The sequence below is a fragment of the Solanum tuberosum genome, unplaced genomic scaffold (genome assembly GCF_000226075.1).
Source record: "Solanum tuberosum cultivar DM 1-3 516 R44 unplaced genomic scaffold, SolTub_3.0 scf00001, whole genome shotgun sequence".
Taxonomy (NCBI): Eukaryota; Viridiplantae; Streptophyta; class Magnoliopsida; order Solanales; family Solanaceae; genus Solanum; species Solanum tuberosum.
In genome coordinates this window covers 5,735,792-5,760,021 of record NW_006238927.1, presented here as the reverse complement: position 1 = coordinate 5,760,021, position 24,230 = coordinate 5,735,792, and the positions used below count along the sequence as shown (strand labels likewise).

The 24,230-nt window shown below is 36.4% G+C and overlaps 1 protein-coding gene across 1 annotated transcript; it reads right to left on the bottom strand.

The window, feature by feature from the left end:
• Window positions 1–832: 832 nt before the first annotated feature.
• On the bottom strand, window positions 833–13,977 carry LOC102593280 (beta-glucosidase-like SFR2, chloroplastic). Its single transcript, XM_006337933.2, is given in 10 exon segments — window positions 833–1,425; window positions 1,983–2,112; window positions 2,178–2,327; window positions 2,427–2,667; window positions 2,669–2,932; window positions 5,008–5,229; window positions 5,517–5,683; window positions 11,779–11,917; window positions 12,114–12,456; window positions 13,648–13,977. Coding segments are annotated over 10 exon segments (2,031 nt in total). The 5' UTR covers window positions 13,826–13,977; the 3' UTR covers window positions 833–1,228.
• Window positions 13,978–24,230: the final 10,253 nt, after the last annotated feature.

Below are 24,230 nucleotides of genomic sequence, written 5' to 3'. Positions count from 1 at the left end.
CCATTTTCCCAAAAAAAAAAAATACTATTAAAATCTTTTTTTCTTTTGGTTCATCCACGTAGTATCATAAGCTTTTGAAAACTAATCTGACCTCGAAAAGAAACTAATCTATTACTCACTAATAATTTTTTTTTTTTATCATTTGACCATCTCGTTTAGGAAGTAAAAATATATGTACAGGTATGTATAGTATATATCTATTAATATAAAGTATATACTATCAATGTACATATTTTGTTAAAAGATGGCACAAAAAGAGTTTTCTCCGAAAGAAAATGTCCGGTGAAACATTGGAGATACTATTTAAGCACTATTACACTGCTACCTTTTCATTCACACCATAATGGTAGTACAAAATATAACACTAGTTGTTCACTTGTACAATTGCACCGAGTATCTACAAAATGCTGGAGCTAATCCTTCAAATTAATACTTGAAGAAAGTTTTATTGTATAAATGCCACCTCCAAACCAAATACAAATTGCACTTGTCATTTCTCAATTTCCCAGTCAAACATCTCACCTAGAGATTGAACTATTCAACTGTTTAATCACATCTTAGCTTCCTACAACTGAAAATACAATATTTCATCAGCAACTTAACAGAAATATTTGGGGAAAAGTACAGTAACAGATGAAATACTAGTATTTAATTAATTCTAGGAAGGGGACTTCAAAATGCTCCATCAAAACTCCAAAACTTCAAGTGGAATGTTGAAATTGCATATAATTGTAATAGGTTAAGCGCCATCACAACACCAAAACTTTTGAGATGGAAATATTTTTCAATCAAAACTCAACTAGTTATGCAAGAATGGCGTATCTTAGACATTGACTACAAACTACTCTTAAATTTATTGATATCAAGTCAGATACATATTTCATCTCATACGTGTTTCCTCCAAAATATGTGCTCATAGTTGTCAATGAATAAATAAATAAAAGCAGAGCCTGATGCTCACAGGCTTCTTAAAACCTAGATAAAGAACAAATACTCCTGCATTAAATCTAGATCCCCAAGTAGATATGAATTACTAACAGAAAGGCTTAAAATAAGAAAATATTTATATATAATACGATTTTTTTTCTACAAAAATAATAGTATTCTACATGATCTTTTTATCCCCTAACCATTGCACAGGCACGGTGGTTGCTACAGTCATACCTTACAATGGCATCCAGTTTAGGATTCTCAAGCAGAATCTTTAAACAATCTGATACAGTTGTAACTAGATGTTTGCAATGAGAGGCTCAAGAGTCAATTGATCACTCTCTCTCTGAGTCTCTGCCTTCTTTATAAAAGAGAGAGGATGGAGAAGATATCGTGCTAAACGGCTCAAGGGATCCTGTAAACCTTCCATCTCATAGTGCCCAAACCGCCAATCTCTTTTTATATAAGGTCTCCATATGGGCTCATCAAGGCCTCCTGAGGAAAGAACAGATAATCAGCAACAACAGGCAATTTATAATACCACAAAAAAAGGGAGGGTGGAATCACTGTGTAAACAGAGTTTTTACAATACTTATCATTGAGGTCGGAAAGAAAGAATCCCTCAAGTAGGTCCCACACTTATGTAGTCTGCTAAGGTATTAAGACAATTAAAGTGACATTTCCCTAAGCTAACCTCATTTACCAACCACAGCAAATAGTCTAGAGAAAGGTCAATGACGAGGAAAGCCATTTTGTCTTGTAGAATGCTCTCCAGCAAGAGTACAATATCATGTGAGAGTTATTTATGGCTAGACCAACAGACAAATGGATAACTACAGAGCAGTGGAACCAAATTGGCATCTGGAACAACCCATCAAAGCGTAACTTCTTTTAGATTCAAAATTGCAGTATTTCAACTCTACATCTAAATCTGGCCCAAGTATAACCTTTACCCATCTATCCAAGGGGAAACGGATCAAAGTTTTGATTAAAATCTTTACTTATCTGAAACCTGTTTCAGGGCAAAACTAGGCTTGACAATCCTGTATTACCTGCATACATTAAGCCATATTTATTCACTGATCGATAAAATGGCCTCCTTTTTCCTTCTTTAGCAGCAGTTTGGAGCTCACCCCACACCTGTTCCCTGTCTTCCCGCGTTATTTTTCCAGATTCCACAACCTGAAAATCAAGATGTCAGCAAAATTATCAAGAAGAATAAGAAGAGATATCAGAAAGAAGGATGCCTTTGAAAACAAATTGTATGAAGGGCGAGGAATCCGAGCGAGATCATTGGCACGATCAACTGCTACAAGTCCAAACTTGGGACCATACCCATCTGCCCACTCCCAGTTATCAGAGATCGTCCAAAACAAGTAACCAAGTACACGAACACCCTGTATATATTATAAATATATGCAAGTACACATTACCAATCAAACAAAACTGCTGAAATTTTGGATATATTAAAAGAATAAAGTCCCAAGAGAAAAAACCATCATCATGGCGGCATAAGTTGCAAGCAGATGTTCCAACAAGTATGGTTGTCTAATCAAGTCCGTTCCATCAGAAACACCATTTTCAGTTATTATAAAGGGAAGATTAAGATGTTTGTATCTTTCATCAAATTGCAGCAACACACGGAACAAGCCATCAGGATACACACCACGCCCAGATTCGCTGTACTCATCTGTCTCCACTAGTTTCAATCCTGCACCACAAATGACTTCCTGCTCAAGTCAAAGAAGTGCGGGGTTTAATGTTAAAAGAAGAGGCAACGGAAAAGCAGAACAAGAGTTTTTCTATTTGAACTTTTTCTAGACACTCCAATACCTGTCCATAGTAATTGATCCCAATGTAATCCATTTTGTCAGATATACAATCCAGAAAAGTAAAAAGGGTCATGGAATTGGCGATGGAAACAGCAGCGATGTCAAACAGTCCATATGGACGCATAAATGAGACATGGTGAGCTACTCCAACAATGGCACTCGCTGGTTTGCTGAGTAACATAAGTCCAGAACAATTAAAATAAATCAAGACAGATGAAGGACAAAAATAAACTCAAAATAGAATGAAAATTAGTATTAAATTAAAATGTTTCAAATGCTCACATGGACAAGGGGCGCTGATAACTGAAGTTCAACTATGCTGAAATAGGAGTCAGTTTCCTAACTAAGTACCAAGATGTAAATGAAGAAGCCAGACTGCAGCTTTAGAAAGCATGTTGTTGCAACTCTAGGTATTCAAAAAACTCCCAAGTTTCCCTGTGGTTTTCTTTTGGAAGGTATGGACCGACATGGTTTGTAACAAGCTATTACTTGAAGTAGGATGATATTGTTTTCAAGATAGAATATGCAACCTTGTCTATCCACTTGCTAATCACACATTTGTTACAAAAATGTCACATTCCTTCAAATTTGAGGACTAAGTAGCAGAATTTTCTGTCACGAAAATACATCACCTAAAGACATCCCTAAAATTTGAACTGATGTTGCACCAACACTTGAGTAGTTCACTATTTCAGTTCTCAAACTCAAGACTCCTGCCAAACGCTCTTGTAGATCATATTCACTTTTAGCCTTTTCTCACATTTTTATTTTTTTTATGCCAAGGGAAACCCGCAGCCGCTACCCTTTGGGTGCGCACAGGGTAAAACTCCCGCTCCTATGCAATAGCTCGCAAACCACATAGGAGAGGTAACCCGCACTAGGCAAGCCTGGTGCGACGAGCTTGACCCAGAAGGCAAACCCCTTGCTTTCGCTGGCAAGGGGTTTCGAACTTGAGACCTTCAACATGGAAGTCCCAAGCCCAAACCACTGGGCCACCCCGAAGGGTTTTTCTTTTTGAAGGCTCAGCACATATTTTTTTTGTCTTTTCATTTCGATTGTTGTGAATAAATGCTTGTAGAACTGTCATTGCACTGAATGGAATACTTATTTGCTAAACTGTTCTTTTCATTAAATATTTATAATTGCTTGAAGAGTCATTTTTACATTTTTTTTTAAATCATGTTGTATGTGCCAGCTTGCGCACACCTCGATTGGTCACATGGGGTACCTGCTACCTCCTACCATACTGGGCAACTCTGTTCACCAAGGCTTGGACAAATGGGAAGAAATCACCTAATGTTTCTACCTCCGCTAGGATTTGAACCTGAGACCTCATGGTTCCCAACCCACTTCATTGATTACTAGGCCACACTCTTGGGTGATAGGTCTATACTTTGTTTCTTTTATAAACATAGTGTATATGCCAATTTTCTCGCACCTTGACTAAATCCACGGAGTACCTTCCACCTCCCACCAATAACAAATGCCAGGTTACTATATCCACTAAGGCTAGATCAGATAGGAAGAAATTACCTAGTATTTTTTTTGTCTCTCCTAGGATTTGAACCTGATACCTTATGGTTTTCAACTCACTTCATTGACCACTAGGCCACATCCTTGGGTGCTGGTTTTTACTTTCTATTAATGAGCTTTTAGCTGGCTCTTTTACTATTGTTGAAATTATTGGCCATGATAACAGTTAGCTAGTGGGATTGCACTGGATCTGTTGTTGGTAATAGTTAGCCTCATATTGAGTATGGTTTCTGTCCTACACTGCCATTTGGACAGTGTAGCCATGTCAGTGTTTAAAATTAGATGGCTTGAATATTCATATTGGCAAATACTCGCCAGCATATCCTTAACCAAGACATTATGGATTCCGCCTCCACACTCGCCCGCAAATTATATTGACTTAGTTTCTTCCTAGGCCCTACTATCCCAAGGCATGAGGGATAGCTCATAACTAGTATGTATGGAGTTCTTTATTATAGTAGTGTAGTACACGTCTCAATGACCTCTTTCCAATCTTACAAAATTCTCCTTGTCTTTTATCAGTCCAATTTCACAATAATTCCTCTCTGGAAGAGAAAATAGTAATAGTAGCAACAAACTAGAAAGCAGTAGGAAGAAAATTAATCAAATAACAAACTTGCGGTCTTCAAAATGCCTTCAAACATGATGGAGAAATGAAAATCTCATTGTACCATGGAAAGAAAAGAGAAAGGTACAAGGAGTAGCTGGAAACCTCTTTTCATGAATATAACCATATGCCTTTGTATGCGCAATTGCTATCCAGTTCATGGTCTGATTGAAGACACCTGTAGGTAAAGCAGAAGTAGCAACCTCCAGCATATCAGGATTACCACCAGGCCAGGCACCAGCACAGTAAGTGAGCATACAAAAGACATGAGGCTCGTTAAAGGTAACCCAATAGTCCACTATATCTGCAACAGAGTCAACAACAAGCCTGTACGAAAACATATCCATTTGTTCATGGGAGAGTAGCACTTGCAAGTATATTACAGTGATAAAAGGTGAAATGCATAAAATTGTGCTGCTTGACAAAGTGCTTTACATATATTTGTTCAAAATTGCTACTAAACGATACAGATATTGAGAAAGTTGATTGGCAGACTAAGGGAATAGAAGTAAAGGAAAAGTATCAAGTATCTATAGTTTAAGCTACGCTGCTGGGATAATTATCTGATACATATAAACCCGACTATGGAGATCTAAAGTTTACAGTAGCCAAACCTGGTAAATTCCATGAAGTAGTCAACTGTCTTCTCCAGTTTCCATCCTCCATATTCTCCTGCCCAAGGTGGTAGAGAGTGATGAAACAATGTCAACATGACCTTCATCCCATAGGATCGGACTCTATTAATGATCCATTTATATCGCTCCAATGCCGCAAAATTGACCTATAGAATACGTCAAGTAACTTAATACACCATCGGAATATTTGTAGCATATTCAACATGTTACTTTGGCGATAATTGAAACAGGGAAGAGAAGATTGAGAGAAAAATTGTTTGATTATTCCCTCAAGCTATTGGAGTTTAAAATTTGAATAGTGTATCTGCATCTTTTCTTTTTTATTTATTGTCATTGTTCTAGTGAGATTTACATGTTCTAAGAAAGGAAAATTACATAATTGCAGGAAGTAAATCAAGTCAATTGATCCTATGCTATATTTACAAGATCCTAGTAATATTCATAAGATTCTAACGCTCCCTCTCAAGCTGGAAATAAATCAAGTCAATTGATCCTACACTATATTTACAAGATCCTAGTATCATAAGATAACACTCCTCCACAAGCTGGTGCACACAAATTATATGTACCAAGTTTGCTACATCTATAACTTGTTATAGGACCAGCAAGGGCCTTGGTGAATATATATGTGAGCTAATCAATTAACTTCACAAACTTTGTGACAATATCTCCTGAGTGTATCTTTTCCCTAACGAAATGACAAATCAATTTGTATGTGCAATATGAATGTCAATCCCCAAATTTGGGTAAGGCAAACAACACTCATTGCCTTTTAACTTTGATACCATAACTTGACCGAGTAAACCAACTCTACTTGAACATATTCAAGGCATATATGCAATCGATATGAAACAATGACCTCAACTAATATGAGAAAATATTTCATTTATACATATAGAAGTCATTAGTACAAAATACTAAATCAGTGGGCCTCATAGGAAAAACCGGAGACTTGAGTCAATATACATGAACATAACCTGAACGTACTAGTCTATGAAGCTTCTGCTACATGACATAAACTGAAAAAATGTCGGGACAAGGCCCTGGCATACCCAAAAAATCTATACACCTAACATGAAACATGATAAGGCCCCAAATGATAGTGGCGCTCACCAACTATAACTGAAAGTTTAAGGGGAATGCCTATCAATGCGGCATGTCACCATGAATGTTTGTACCTACAATGTGAGTGTAGCGCCCTCAACAAAAGGGATGTGAATACATATGGAAAAGGACGCGTATGATAAGGCATACAGAATAATAAGGTACATAATGAAGCTCATACAAGAGGAACATGGAAACATAATATGTTCATAGCCTGAACAAGCTAGGAAACATCATACCCTTGGGGGTGGCTCAGTGGTTTGGGTTGGGATTTCCAGGTAGGAGGTCTCAAGTTCGAAACCCCTTGTCAGCTAAAGCAAGGAGTTTTGCCTTCTGAATTGAGCTCGTCACAATGGACTTGCCTGGTTTGGGTTACCTCTCATGTGTGGTTTGCGAGCTATTGCACATGAGAGGGGTTTTTACCTTGTGCGCACCCAAATGGTAGCGACTGGTTTCCCTAGTCATCAAAAGAAAAAAACAAGCTAGGAAACATCATGTGAATCATATTACTACAATATTCTTGGATTATTACGATCACATCTTTTGGGTTGTTATACACTCGCATTCTGGGATCGTTGCACATTAGCATTATTCTTTTAGTCTTTGGGAGTAGTATACATGTCCCATCGTTGGACATGAACATGGAATGTGTGAGGGAACGTTTCTTTAAAACAAGCATTTATAATTAAGAAAAGGGAAACTTTACATAAATATAATTTTTTACATAGGGGAGTCACCTAAATGCCGACCTTCATACATTACATCATGTGTACAACATGGCACCCAATCTTTGACCCAAATGGAATGGGTAATCTCACCACAATGTCATGTGGACCGACATGGCATGAATTAATCATGAAGAGATCCCATTTAGGGAATATCTCAATTTGATCACGATGCGGTGGGACTATCCCAACATCTTATCAAATTGCGACAAGACCTTATCTTTTATCTGCCAGTCTTTAGATTTTAGAAGCTTCTGGAATGTTCCATTTGTATGGCCTTAGATCCTCATTGATGAGATATCGTCTTATTAGGTTGCGATAGGACTTTAATTTATTGTCTTATTAGGTTGTGACAGGACTTTATCCTTATCATCTTATTAGGTTGTGATGGAACTTTATCCTTATCATCCCATTAGGTTGTGATAGAACTTTATCCTTATCATATCATTAGATTGCAATTGGACTTTATCATTATCATCTCAACAGAAAAATATAGCTGACATGTGGACATCTGACGGGTGAAGCTTGAATTTTAGAAGACATTTCAATGATTGGGAGGTTCAAAGAGTGGCTAATTTCCTCAGCAAACTTGATCAATTTCCTGGGGTTCAAGTTGGTGAAGATCATTTATGGTGGCAGGGCAACTCCAAAGACATTTTTAAGGTCAATGCTGCCTATAAAATTATGAACCAGTCCAACCACCAGATAGCAAACTGGCCATGGAAGCAGATTTGGAGGATAAAAGTTCCCCACAAGGTATCAATTTTTTTATGGTTACTAGCAAAGGATGCCACTTTAACAGTGGACAACTTGATGAGCAGAGGTATGACACTGTGCTCAAGATGCTTCATGTGTAAAGAAACAGGAAACAACTGAGACAGTCAACCATCTATTTCTGCATTGTCCATACACAGCTCATTTGTGGAGAATCATCCTAAACCTTAAGGGTACAGCATGGACAATGCCAGGCAAGATAACAGAAGCTCTTAGCAGCTGGGGCGGAACATGTTCACATGCTAAGTATAGGAGTAGATGGAGAATTGTCCCAGCTCTGGTGGACAATTTGGAAGGAGAGGAATTCCAGATGTTTTGAGAGCTTAGAGAATGATGTGCAGAAGATCAAGTTGAACTTCATCTTACTGTCATATTTTTGGTGTAATCAGATTTTACTCTAATGATACTGTGTCTATCATAGATGTTCTAGATTCTTTATAGCTAGAGAGGAAAGACACTAGAGATCTATTATAAATATGGTTTCAGTACTACCCAAGTACTGTAACACTGTTTTGATCCTTGATATGATACAAAGTTATTGATTTCAAAAAAAAGATTGTGATAGGACTTTATCCTTATCATCTCATTAGGTTGCGATAGGACTTTGTCCTTATCGTCTCATTAGGTTGCAATAGGACTTTATCCTTATCGTCTTATTAGGTTGTGATAGAACTTCATCCTTGTCATCTCTTTAGGTCGCAATAGGAATTTATTTGTATCATCTCATTAGGTTGCGATAGGACTTCATTCTTATCATCTCATTAGATTGCGATAGGACTTTATCCTTATCATCTCATTAGGTTGCAATAAGACTTCATTCTTATTGTCTCGTTACAAAATCATGGTATGAACATATCTCATATTGTTGGCACACTTGGCCCTTCTCATAACATATGGCACATTTGGCCATTTCGTAAATCATCATAGGGTCATTAGCCCTTTATTTTTTATACTTTTAGCATCATTTAGTAAATCATTGCGAGAGTAAGGTACATTCAAAAGCATCATGCAAGTATTTAAGGAAATCAAAAGCTTCATCAATTCATCGTTAGCATAATTATCATAAAGAGAACTTTAAGACGCTTATGGAATATGAAACCTTCTTGAAACATATTATATGTGAAGTACTTATCATAGAGTACTCAAGACTTAAGAATTCTAGATAGTATTATCCTATAAAAGACATATGGTCTTAGGAAGATAGCTTAAACTCTAAGGCTTTACTTCATTAGAATAGTCAGAGTAAGGTAATTTAACTTTCTCACCAACCTCCTGTATCTTACAAGATCACCAAGAGGCTCCCTTGACTAGCATTCTAAAATCTAATTATAAGTAATAAATTAAGGTTCTATTTTAACATAGACCTAGTAAAAGCTCAATCTTGGAATCTATTGGAGTATCAATACTCTTGAAGTCTATTATTCTTGTTTCCTCAAGAATATCAAGAGCATAGTTCCTCTGTGCAATGAAAATTCATAATGATGATTTAGCAACCTCAACATCTAAGTATTACCTCAATCACCCAAGGTCATTGCTCTGAAAAGTGTTGAAAAAGGTCATGGTGCAATTTGGAAATTCCTTTTTCATCATTATCTATTATGGCTATATCATCAACATACACCACCAAATACAGGCACAAATATGGAGGGCAATGATATAATGACCAGCGTCATCGCAAATCTTGTCAAATTCTTTAATAACTATGTTGAATTTGCTAGATCATGCTCGATGAGACTGCTTTAGACCGTGAAGTGATCATCATAGCCTACATACAGTGTTACTAGACTCCCCTTGAATAACATCAATGGTTGCTCCATACAAACTTTTATCTTCTTGATCCTCATGAAGAAAGACATTATTTTTTACATTTTACTTGAAAAAAAGAAGAAGTCATTTTTAATGTCCAACTAGTGAAATGACCAATGACGAACAGCAACCATAGACAAAAAAAGATGGTTGAAGCAATCCACGTGAGAGAAAGTATTGTCATAGTCAAGTCTAAAAATATGTGTAGTAACCTTTGGCACCCAATCATGCCTTTAGCTAATCAATCTATCCATCAGGGCCAATATTCACTATCCATTGTGTATACTATCGACAACTGATAATAGATTTTCGGGAGATAGAGGAACAAGCTCACAATATATCTAGAGTGTAAAGCAAGCATCTCCTCAGTTATAGCTTGCTATGGCCTAGAGGAGAAAGAGCTTCACTTGTAATTGTTGGAATAGAAACAAATGACAGTGATGATACAAGGTATAACGAGCTAGTGAGAAACGATGATAACTCAAATAGGTATAGTTAGGATTAGGATTAGGATTACAAGTAGAAGGAAGCCTTTCCAAGTGAAAGTAGGAGGACTTTGTGGAGACAATTAGCAACCAACAACGAATTGAGTGTCAGGCATGAATCGTTTGGACCGGATGAAGGGGCCAGATGATAATTATAAGTAAAGAGTGGTGGTAGTAAAAGGTAGAGCTATAGGAGATAGAGTTGTGGGGGGAAATGAAGGAGTTAGACAGACAAAATCCGCAAAAGACGGAATTGGTGAACTCTCAGAAATATATACATGTTCAGAAAAAGAGGGTGCAAACTGCAAAGTAGGATTGATTGTGTACCATATTGTACAATAAACAATAAATTTACCAAAATACCCTTAATTGTTGTAATGCTAGATTTATCAACAAATACTACAAATAATTTAAGACTGCTTTCATTTCCTAATTTATCACCAATTATGCCTTGTAAATATTTTAAGCTATTGAATTCATGCAACTCCCAATGAAAATAATAATAAAAATTAAACGGTAAACCAAATCAGCAAAAAAAATGTTTTTGCATAAAGGAAACAAAGATGGATGATGATAAAAGGGATAGCAATAAACAAACCAAAAATCTAAGGTGGAGATGTCTAGTAGGTAAAGAGTGGAGTTAAGTAAAATAATAGGGTTAAGAAAAATAAATGTGATTACGAAATAACAAGAGTACAGTGAGAAAGAGAAATAACATAGCTATTCCACCACATTATTTGTTAGTGACATAAAATGCGTCTTTTTATCGTTACATAGCAACATATTTAACAATATAATATAATAAATTTAAATAACAATCAAAACAAACATTGTATTTAAAATAATGACACAATACAATACAATGGGTAACAACCATCCAAACAAGTTGTTAGGATAAATGGGGAACATGTGAAGGCTATTCTCACTCTAGGTTTTCTAAGAAGCGAAAAAGATAAAAAGGTTTTGTTGAAACTTGAAAAGGTATATCCACATAAATTCTGGTGTCATATTACACCATGTAGTAGATATGGTTTCTTTAGGTGGAGATTAATTTAAAAACAAATTGAAAAGTAAAGGTAGGTAAGAAAGTTGGGACAACTGAAACAAATATCACAACTCTTTGACATAAACAAATTAGCTGAAATTAGGGATGCTTAGCACAGGTGATGTACTCAAATCCATTTCCCTTGGGACATCTCTCAAACAGGATGATGTTAGTGATCGAAGTAGGTTTTACAGAGTTGTAGAAATCAAGGTGTCATCATGATTTGAAAGAAAGGTTACATACAGGATATAATAATAATAATAATATACAGGTAGACAATGAATTTCGTTGTAATTTCTTACAGTTTCTTTCAGTCCACCGAGTGGCTCTTCAGGCATGATCCTTGACCAATCTACCCCCATTCGAAAGACTTGCACTCCAGTATTTTTAGCTAATTTCAATTCAGTGTCAGGATCAGACCAAAACCTTAGCCTTTCCTCCCTAACACAATCCCAAACGTTAACTGAATCAAAGCAAATAGAGTGTAATGGGTTTGTTAATGTAGTATCAGGCTATCTATGGTTCACAGGTTCAAAGAACAAAGCTTACGAGTTTAGTTTAGTTATAATTCAACGTGTTATGCACCATAATTTCCGAGACTACAATCAAAATGTCGAAGAAGATCCATAAAACTTACGGGTGTGGGACGTTATGCCAGGCAGCAACATTATGATGGCATTGCTCAGTTGGAGTTGGCTCTTCCACTTCTATGTACTTCTCAAATCCTCTTATTTGTGCCTCAATGGCTATCTTAAGGGACTTTTTCCTCTTTATGGTCTTGGTAGCTTCTCTCTGAGGTAACGGAGCTTGCTGAGATCCACCATCACCTGTAGCAGAGCCCATAATAGCATCTGCTGTTTGAGGCTGCTGGATTTCATGTGATTCTGTATTTTCGGCAAATTGGAGCCAAGCATCATCAAGCCTGTCTTCCACATGAGCAGGTGCTGTAGCCAATCCAAAAAAGAATCCTTTCTCCCCTTCTAGAGAGTATCACAAATGGGTCAAACCACATACTCACACATATACAGATATTCAATTACAATATTAAATTTTTGTGGACAATCATATGCATCTATGTGAAGGCATGGATCATATAAATGCTGAAAGTGTCGAATAATGGAAAAAGAGATACTTACAGCATTAAATTGTATGATAACATAGAGCCTGTTTGGATGGGCTTATAAGCCAAAATCCATAAGTTATAAATTCTAACTTATGGTACTGACTTTTTTGTTATTTTGGCTTTAACACACTTTTTTATCTAACCCAAACACTACAAAAGTGCTTAAAAGTTATTTTAGCTTAGAAGCACTTAAAATAACTCAATCCAAACAGGTTACATCCCTGCAGGGTTCTATGGGGAAACCATTGATTTTTGTGTTTTCCTCAGCTACTGTTTTATCGGTCAATGTTATGTCAGTTACAACACACAAAATACTGACTTAATCTTAGGAAATGGTGGAACCAATGCAGAGTGAGTTCATTCTTTTCTTTTAAAAAAGTAGATAACAGTATACTAATCAGCAGCAAAAAGACACTGCTGGAAATCATATTTACAAGTTACAAAAGATTCCCCCCAAATAAAAGCTGGAAGAAACTATATCCTGCTCAGCTTATAGGGATTCAATGCAAAATGAAGAAATTCCCGCAATCAAGAGTTTTTGGAAGGTGGATATACAGGTAAGGCGCATCCACATATTTTTTTTAGGGATAAGGGCACACCACCAGCCTATCTAACCTTTAAGCAAGCATAAGCTAAACTGAAATCTTGCTTCAACATTGATAGACCAACAGAAGTCCATGTTAATTTACTGATGACTGATTAGGGTCATTTTACATCAACTACCATCCAAAAATTGAATAACATAATCTCTCCGTTTTAACATAGGGAACTCTTTCTACTTTGGACGTTCTAAATGGCTTAACCCCGTTACATTAATAACATCATCTTCACATAACTACTCAAATTTTAAACTGAACTAAGTTCTAAACCAAATCACTTCCATAACAAATTAACAATTAACATCTTACTTTATCGTGCAGTAAATTCCATGTTCAGTCACACACTTTGGTATAAAATGAAACAGACAGAGTATGCCTTAGCTAGAATCATTAGTAGGCTAATTGAAAAAGCTTGAATTAGGTTAAAAAGCTAAAAGTAGTTGTGTTACCAGACGGATTGATATTGAAGTGAGCAAGAACATCGGCGGAGTCGTTTATGGGAGAGCGGAAACGCTTGAGGTTCTTTTTCCGGTAGACGGAGAAGGAAAAAGCATTGGCGGCAACGGTGATAGTTACTAAGACGCCGGCGAGCTTGGTAGCCGCCGTAAACAGAGCAATAACTGACATTCTTACCAATTCAAAAGCAGACAGTTGCTGACTTGCTGTGTGGGCGGGCTTCTTTGGGGAGGATAGCGCCCTCGCCCGCCAATAGAAATTCAGACTGAATTATTCAGTTGCGTGAAGCATTATGCTACCTTTACCCCTTGTTTGGATGGTTGTCGTATTTTATTAGTATTGTTAGCTTAAATATTAGTACTAAATTCACTTTTAGACGAAATTTATAGGTGGTCCTTTAAAATTAAGTTAACTTTTATTTAGATACTTCAATTGACTTTGTTCATTTTAGACACTTTATGTCGGGTCTCGTTATGTCATTTTTACACTTTGTGCACAATTTCCTGTTGACTACAAGTATGTGTGACACAATCTTGTCTACATAGATTAATTAAGTAGTTATATCATGCTAACTCTCAAAACCTTTACACGTCATATTGACTCCAAATTTAAAGGTCAATTGATCTTTCAACTCCTATTTTTCTCTTTTCTTCAAATTCACTTAATCAAAATCATAGCTAGATTTCTCTTGTAACTCGTTGAATTTTACCTTATTTTTCATTCAATTCGTAATTAGTACTAACTATTATTGTAAATTATGTCAGCATTTTTAGGTTTAAAGGTTGAAATCAAGTATTGGAGATTATCGTTTTGTCAGGCTTTACGACATTGGAGAAATTGAAGGTTCTAACAAATTTTTCTTGTGATTGTATGTTTTATTCTTAAAGGTGCTGTATAAAGTTGTTTTAGTTCTGCATGGGGCTGCTACATATCTTCCTAATATAAATGTTATTCCAGATGAAGATGGTCCAAATATTGATCAAGAATTGAGATCTTTTAGGCTTGAAAGGAGGAATAAAAAAAATCCTAATCCTAGGAAGAAAAAAAAAGTACCTAAAGAGATACCAGCAGGTGAAGCTGCTATTGACAAAGGCTTTAAAATATTGGAAGAAATAAAAAGGATAGATATGTTAGCGAATTAGGAGGAGATGAGCAGTATATTGATAGTTCAGAATGTGATAGCGATGATAGCACAAATGTGCTAGATGTAGAAGCTATTATGGGTGTTGATTAAGGAGGAAGAGTAAAAAAAATCATATATGATGATGAATATGAAGTTGGTATTTTTGAACTTGAAATGATTTTTTGGAGTGTTAAAGAATTTAGAAAGGATTTGGAAAAATATACAGTAGAATACAACTATCAGATTAAGTTAAGGCCTAATGAAGCACATAGAGTGAGGGTTAAATGTAAATTAAAAGAGAAATGCAAATGGTTGTCACGACCCCAACCGTCGTGAGTGATACCCACACTAAACCACCTGGTGGGAGAATCAAAGACTAACCTGAAATCAACCCAACACTATTTAAATAAGAGAAGTCCATCATATAAAAGCAATGAAATTAGTTTAGTCAACTAAAGAATTGATTCCCCATAAACTCAACCAATATTTCAAAAATAGTTAATGCAGAAAACAACCCCTAAGAACTGAAAGTCATCATACCAAAACTCTAATAATCAAGACAGGGGATACAATCCCAAAACTAAACATAAAACTAAAGTCTAATGTCTGTATCCAACGAGATGGACAAGAAAAATAAAGGAATCCATGGAAGCTTGAAAGATATAGCTCACCCTGAAATTCGAATTCAAGCATCTCTTAACTGAGGTCTCGAATTAGCTGTGGTAAGATACCATGTACTTAACAAGGAAAAGAATAGGTGTAGTATTATTATACAGACCACAATATACTAGTAGGATCACACAGACAGTCCAAGATACGAATGTAAACAATTCACTATAATGCAGTAACACATAACAATGCATATAACAACAAGTAACAAACCACATAGACTCTCAGTCACATGTTATGAAACAACAATACCTAGATGCATGTCCCATATGATCACAAATTCAAATGTATGGTTTTCTCATGCAACCGCAATCACATACTTGGTCCTCTCGCAGAACCCAAACACAAATTATTAGTGTACCGACATGGTGTCTGAGCTATCTATAATTAGTGTACCAGTGTGGTACCTGAGCCATCCATAGTTAGTGTCATGATCCAAAGTACACCCTAGAAAGTACATGGCACATAAGACCCCAAGAGGCCCTACACAAACCACTTGACATACATACAACACAACATAATTGAAAAAAGTAGAGAATCTCATAAAATGAAAGAGTTTGGCGTAAAAGTGGAAGTCTACAAATAGTCTTCACAAGCCAATCTAATACATCAAAAGAAGAATCTGAGACGTAACTAGTACATCACGTACAACATCTGAAAACTAAAACATAAGAAAACAAAGTAAAGGTGGCATGGTCCTCGAAACATGAGGACTCGCCAAGTCTTCAACAATTAAGCACTCAATCACTAGCCACGAGCGAGAGGAGAAGAAGCGTCAGACCGTACATTATGAGACAATGTAAGCACAAGTATGCATTAGTACATGAAATGTACCAAGTATGAGGGATATGTATAAGAACGTAAAACATTATCATAAGGGGACATAAAGGAAAACATGGTATACATCACCAAGCTAAAATATAGTAAAAACCTTTAAAGAAGAATCATAAATCATGAACATGGTCAATGCATCTTAAAACATAGTCAAAGCTTCATAAAACATTTGAAGTAACTTAAGTTCGTTTTGTGGGATATTAGACTTAAATGACAATAGAGCGTACGAGCTATAATAGGAATCCAATGTAACTCTCACACCGAGAAGGAAAAGTCTAATTTCCAAGGTAGAACTCTGTATCATGATTCATATGCTATTTGTGGATCCACTAGCTAGATCATTTAACACAATCTTAAGGGGCACGAAGTTTGTAACTGGAGGTAGCTACTAGAGACTACCCTATTTGAGCCTCCACCTCAAAGTTCTCCCGATGCTAAGTTAAATCCCAACAAAATAGTCTTTTTCATAAACATAACAACATACAGGGAAAAGCACAATTAAATTACTAATTGAACATTAAATCACCATGGAGTAGCTCCTTAAATTATGCATCATGCATATGTGAGAAAACCTTTCACCAGCCATGATTCCTTAAAATGTGAGAAAACCTTTCACAATTTCATTGATGCCTATCTTAAAAGCAACCTTTAGATTATAAAACCCCTTTTCATAAATTATGCATAGACTTTCATAAATTAACGTTCATAAATTCATAGCTTTCTTCATAAATCCATATCTTCATTAACTCATAGTCAAAATCATGAATGATGCATGGGTCCATATAAAATCAATTGGAAAACATGTAATGAATAAATTAAGAAGACTTAAATCAAACAATTGAATAATAACAATGAAGACCCACGGAGAATTTGATGAAACCCTAACCAATTTTGATGAAATTGAATTTGGAGAATTGAGATCTTTTGGGACTAAATGGGTGAATGAAATCCATTGATGAATTCACACAAACCTTAATGATCAGAGCCCAAAATCAAAGGAGGAAAAAAGAGACTTGAAGCTTTAATCCTAGTTTTCTTCCTTGAAGCTTGAGAGAATTTGGAGGGGATGAACTTGGATGAAATTTGGGGATTTGAGAAAATGAAAAGGTTTGGGTAGAATTAGGAGTTGAAAGATAGTTATAGGTCTTAGAATTAGGGTCAAAATGACATAATATAGGTATTAAATATATAGGGAAAGATCCAAATACCTTTATAAATAACTGTTAGATGACTTCTACAATTTGGACCTACGCCCCGTACTGGTCAACCGTTGAACCAATTTCAGAAACCCAACATCATCTTAGTTTTCACAAAACCAAACTACGATCTGTCAACAAGTCTACAGTCCGTAGACCCCTTCCGTAGAACCTAATTTCAAGTCCAAAATATTACTAAGTCAAGATCAATTCTACGAGTGCCATCTACGACCTGTCCAAATTCCCACGGCTCGTCCTAGCTACCGATAGGTCAAACTTCAGAAACTTAGGATTCCAAAATCCTACCCAATGTCTACGAGACCCTTTCTACGACCCATAGGAAGCTCTACGACCCATAGGTCGATCCATAGCATCAGATTCATGCAATATCTTTTTTCTAAACTTCTCCAATTCAACTCAACTGTCAATTTTCGAGGTGTTACAATATCTCCCCATTGAGAACATTCGTCCTCGAAAGAGACTCAAGCTAGCATGGATAGAGTAAGAGAGAAACTAACAACCCAACATGAATGCAAACCTCATCATATGCACATAAACATGGAGAATCCAAGCTAAACCATAACATCAAAATCGATTTTTTTATGAACATGCATACATATGTAAATACAAGAATGACTAAAACACATGAATAAAAAAAAATGAACCATGAGGGACTAAGACCTCAATCTAGAATAAAAGTAGAGGGAAAGAGATGAGGATATCTAGATATCATATCCGCTTCGGCCTCCCAAGTATCACCCTTAAAGAATTGATTCTTCCAAACAACCGTCACATAAGCAACTTCCTTGTTTTTTTAACTTCCGAACTTGTCGATTTAGAATCTCATCCGGAACCCCTTCATAAGAAATTTTTCTTTAAATCCCAAACCTTCCAAAGATACAATGGATGTCGAATCTCCAACACACTTCTTCAACAAAGAGACATGGAATACCAGATGTACCGATGCTAAATCATTAGAAAACTTAATAAGCAACCTTGCCAATACACCTCAAAATTATGGGCCCACATGGCAAAGACTAAGCTTCCCTTTCTTTCCAAATATCATTACACCCTTCATGGGTGAAATTTTCAAGTAGACCCAATAATCAACATTGAGTTCAAGCTCTCTTTTTCTAACATCGGCATAAGACTTTTGCTGTCTTTGAGCCGTGTACAACCTTTCACGAATGAGTTGAACCTTTTCCATTGACTCATATACCAACTCGAGCCCTATCAAATAGACCTCACAAACTTCAAACCAACAATTAGGAGACCTACACCTACTACCATAAAGAGCCTCAAAGGGAGCCATCCTAATACTAGAATGATAGTTATTATTATAAGAAAACTCGAGAGGCAAATAGTCATCCCAATTACCCTTGATGCAAGCTATTAACATATCTTTTGAGGTTTGATTAATATGCTCGATTTTTCCATCGGTTTGAGGGTGGAAAGTCGTGTTAAGTTTCCCTTGGGTACCGAGACCTTTATGAAATGACTTCAAAAATTGAGATGTGAACTGAGTGTCACGATCTGAGATAATAGAAAAGGGCACTCCACGCAACCTTACAATTTCCCTAATATAAAATTTAGTGTATTCTTCCTTTGAAAATAAAGTCTTAATGGGAAGAAAGTGAGTCGATTTTGTCATTCGGTCCATAATAATCCAAATCGAACCAAACTAATGACGAGTACGAGGTGAACTCATAATGAAGTCCATATTCAAGTCTTCCCACTTTTAGGGATACTAATGGTTTGAGCCAAGCCACTCGATTTCTGATGCTCAACCTTCACTTGTTGACAATCCAGACTTAGCCATAAATTTCGCAATATCCCTCTTCATTTCATTCCAGCAATAGGCTTCACACAAATCACGGTACATATCGGTGGCTCTCGGGTGAATAGAATACTGAGAACAATGAGCATTTGTCAAAATTTGATTTCTCAACTCATCATCATTCGAAACACATAACCGACCTTGATATCGAAGGACTCCATCCCCTTCTTTGGAGAAAGCCTCAATGGCCTTTTTGGAAACTGACTTCTTCAACTCAACTAATACCGGATCAAGATCTTGCTTAGCCTTCACATTTGATACAAAAGATTATTCGGAACCTTTCAGAATAACCACACCACCTTCATTAGAGTCAACCAACCAAACACCCAATCGGTCTAATATATGAACATCACGAACTAACTCCTTGTCATCCTCAACATGAGCAACATTTCTCATTGATAGTCGACTGAGAGCATTCACCACCACATTTCCTGACATGGATGATCTAGGACACTCATGTCGTAATCCTTTAATAACTCAAGCCATCTCCTTTGGAGAAGATTCAAACACTTTAGATTCAACACATATTTCAAGCTTTTGTGATCGGTAAACACATATACATGAACAACATATAAGTAATGCCTCCAAATCTTTAGAGCAAGCACTACCGCCGCTAATTCCAAATCGTGAGTTGGATAATTCTTTTCATGCACCTTTAATTGCCTTGAAGCATAAGTGATAACTTTCCCATGTTGTATCAAAACACAACCCAGACCAATTCATGAGGCATCACAATAAACCACAAAACCATTCGATCCTTCAGGTAATGCCAAAATTGGGGCCGAAGTGACTCTATCTTTCAACTCTTAGAAACCCTTCTCACACACTTCCGACCATAGAAATTTCACTTTCTTTTGAGTCAATGTCGTTAAAGGAGAAAAAATAGAGGAAAATCCTTCCACAAAACCTTCTATAGTAACAGGCCAAACTCAAGAAACTCCGCATATCTAAAGCGGATAAAGGTCTAGGTCAATTTTTAACTGTCTCAATTTTCTTAGGATCGACTTGAATACCTTCACTGGAGATATTATGGCCAAGGAAAACAACGGACCTCAACCAAAACTCACACTTTCTAAACTTAGCATACAATTCTCAATCCTTGAGAATTAGTTGCACAATCCTCAAATGCTCAACATGTGCATCCTCATTTTGGGAGTAAATTAAAATATCATCGATAAACACAATCACAAACATATCGAGATATTTCTTGAAGATCCTATTCGTCAAATCCATGAATGCCGCCGGGGGATTAGTCAAACCAAAAGACATCACAAAAAACACATAATGACTCTACCGGGTTCAAAAATCCATCTTTAAAATGTCATTTTACTTCACCCTTAATTGGCGATAACCCGACTGAAGGTCACTCTTAGAAAAGTAACTTGCTTCTTAGAGTTTATCAATCAAGTCATCAATCCTTGGAATAGGATACTTATTCTTAATGGTAATTTTATTCAATTGTAGATAGTCAATGCACATCCGGAGGGGACCATCCTTCTTTCAAACAAACAAAACCAGAGCATCCCATGGAGAGATACTTGGTCTAATTAAACCCTTATCTAACAAATCTTTCAATTGATCCTTTAAATCCTTAAATTCCTTTGGTGCCATACGATAAGGAGGAAAAGAAATAGGTTGCATATCTAGGAGAAGTTCAATATCGAAGTTTATTTTTCTTTCAGAAGGAATACCAGAAAAATCATCGGGAAACACTTCCAGAAACTCATTTACTATCAGAACTAACTCAAGAGTAGGGATTTCATAATCTATATCCCTAACCCAAACAAGATGATAGATACAACCCTTAAAAATCATGTTCCTAGCCTTTAGGCGAGATATAAAAAGACCCTTAAGAACATAATTTCCCTGTTCTCAGGTTCATTCGGAACCTTGAATGTGATCAATCAGGTCCTAAAATCTATGTAAGCATAACATGCATGAAGCCAATCCAACACAAGAATAACATCAAAATCTAACATATGAAGCTTAATAAGATCAACATGAGTGACTCTATGAGAAATGGAAATATGATATTTCCTATAAAATCTTTTACCAACAACAAAATAACCAACAGGAGTAGAGACATGAAAGGGATTAGAAAGGGTTTCGGGACCAACATCAAATCTCATGGACACATAAGGACTAACAAATGATAACTTAGCACTTGGATTAATCAAGGCATACACATCAATATGAAAGACTTTCAACATACCAGTCACAACATCCGAAGAATCCTCGTGATCCTATCGAGTCTGAAGTGCATAAAATCTACTATGATGATCGAGGAGCACCCAAACCAGAACCACTGGCTGAGCTTGCCTACCATCCTTACCTTTACTAGCTTGCAACAAACAATCCTTCACTTTATGACCACTTTTTCCACAACCAAAGCAACCATCCGTACCGGCTTAACATTTGCCATCATGTTTTTTACTACACCTAGTGCAAATAGTTATAGAAAATCCACCACCATTACCTCCTTGAGGTTTATGGTTAGACACCCTATCTTTGTTGAACTTAGAGGTCGGAGCATTAGAAGAACCTTGACCGAAAAACCTTTGCTGGAATTGAGGACGCCTATGTCCACCAGACCTAGAATGAGAAAAATCACCATCATCGGTCCTTGCCCTCTTGGACTCACTTTCCCTTTCCCTGAGCTTTTCCTCTTCGATTTTTTGGCCATGTATCATCAAACGGGAGATATCCATCTCCTTAATCAACATAGCGGTACGGCACTTTTTGACAACCAATTCGGACACACTTGACACAAACTTATTACTCATTCTTGCCCTAGAGTCGGCAACCATAGTTGGATCATACTTAGCCAATTGAGTGAATTCCAAAGCATAATCCTTCACACTCATATTCCCTTGTTGGAGGGTAATGAACTCAAGCACTTTTTCTTCTCTCATTTCAAAAGGAAATCAACTATCAAGAAAAGCTATTTGAATTTCTCCCAATCAAGAGGACTCACGTCAACCCCCCTTTCTTCCTTCCATTGGTTGAACCAAACTTGAGAAACACCCTTGAGTTAGTAAGTGACTAATTCAACCTTCTTCATTGTAGACAATCCCATAATTCCCACTATCTTATACACCTCATCAATGAATTCTTGAAGTTCCTCATCCACTTTTGACCCATGAAACTCTGAATGATTTATCCTAGTGAAATTCCTTATCCTTGTTGTTGTTGTACCCACATTTGGGTTAATAGGAACATCAACTTCCCTATTTTCTTGGACCATCATAGCTTGAGTAAACACTTGAAAAGTGGCTTGGGATTTAAAATGAGTCACTTTCTTAGCCAAATGATCGGATAGAACTTGAGGAACCTCAAGCTCAACATTCTCACTCGCATTCCTTCCCACATAAGTTCTTCAAGTGGCCATCTCCTTAAAAGCATCGAGCAAGATTTAGGAGAAGGATATTTATAGAGATAGACTCTAAGGTACATATTTGAAGTAATAAAAAATTGAAGTTTCCTAAACGCTTTGTAGCCTCCTATTCATAAATGTAGCGCGCTTCACACTCATGAACAAGACTCTACTAAAAGAGATTTTTCAGACATCCTAGGACCTTTTCTAAAACATTGTGCTCTGAATACCAAGTATTTTATGACCCACAGTACACCCTAGACGTGACATAGTGCATAAGACCCAAAGAGGTCCTACACAATACACTTGACATACATACAACATAACATAATAGACAAAAGTAGAAAATCTTAGAAAATGAAAGAGTTTGGCGTAAAAATGGAAGTCTGCACAGTCTTGACAAGCCAATCAAATACATCAAAAGACGTAGTCATGACGTAACCCATACACCACATACAACATCCAAAAACTAAACAGAGGAAAACAAATTAAAATGACATGATCCTCGGATCATGAGGACTCACCAAGTCTTCAACGATCAAGCATTCGATCACTAGCCATGATTGGGAAGAGGAGAAGCGCCGACCCTACGTTATGAGACAATGTAGAAACAAGTATGCATTAGTACATGGAATATACTAAGTATGAGGGATATGCATAAGAACGCAAAATATGATCATAAGAAGACATAAAGGAAAACATGGTACGCATGACCAAGCTAAAACATAGTAAAAACCTTTAAAGAGGAATCATAAATCATTAATATGGTCAATACATCTTAAAACATAGTAGAAGCTTCGCAAAACCTTTAAAGTAACTTTAGTTTGTTTTGTGAGATATTAGCTTTAACCGAAAAAAGACCATCCAAGCTATAACATGGAATCCGATGTAACTCCCACAACGAGAAGGGAGAGTCTACTTTCCAAGGTAGAGCTTAATTTCATATTTAATATGCTATTTATGGATCCACTAGCTAGGTCATTTAAGACAATCCTACATGGATACGTACTTTGGAACTAGAGGTTGCTACCAAAGACTATCCTATTTGAACCTCCACCTCAAAATTCTCTCGGTGCTAAGTTAAATCCCAATGGAATATTTGCTTTCACAAACATAACATCATACGTAGAAAAACACAATTAAATTCTTAAATCATCATGGAATAGCTCCTTAAATCATATATCATGCATGTGTGAGAAAACCTTTCACCAACCATGATTCCTTAACATGTGAGGAAACCTTTCACAATTTCATTGATGCTTATTTCAAAAACAACCTTTAGATCATAAAACGTCTTTTCATAAATCATGCATAGACTTTCAATAAATCAACATTCATAAAATCATAGCTTTCTTCATAAACTCATATCTTCATAAATTCATAGTCAAAATCATGAATGAAACATGTGTCCATATGAAATCAACTAGAAAACATGTAATACTCAAATTATTCATAAGAAGAATAAAATCAAATAATTGAATCGTAACAACGAAGACCAATGGAGAATTTGATGAAATCCTAACCAATTTTGATGAACTTGAATT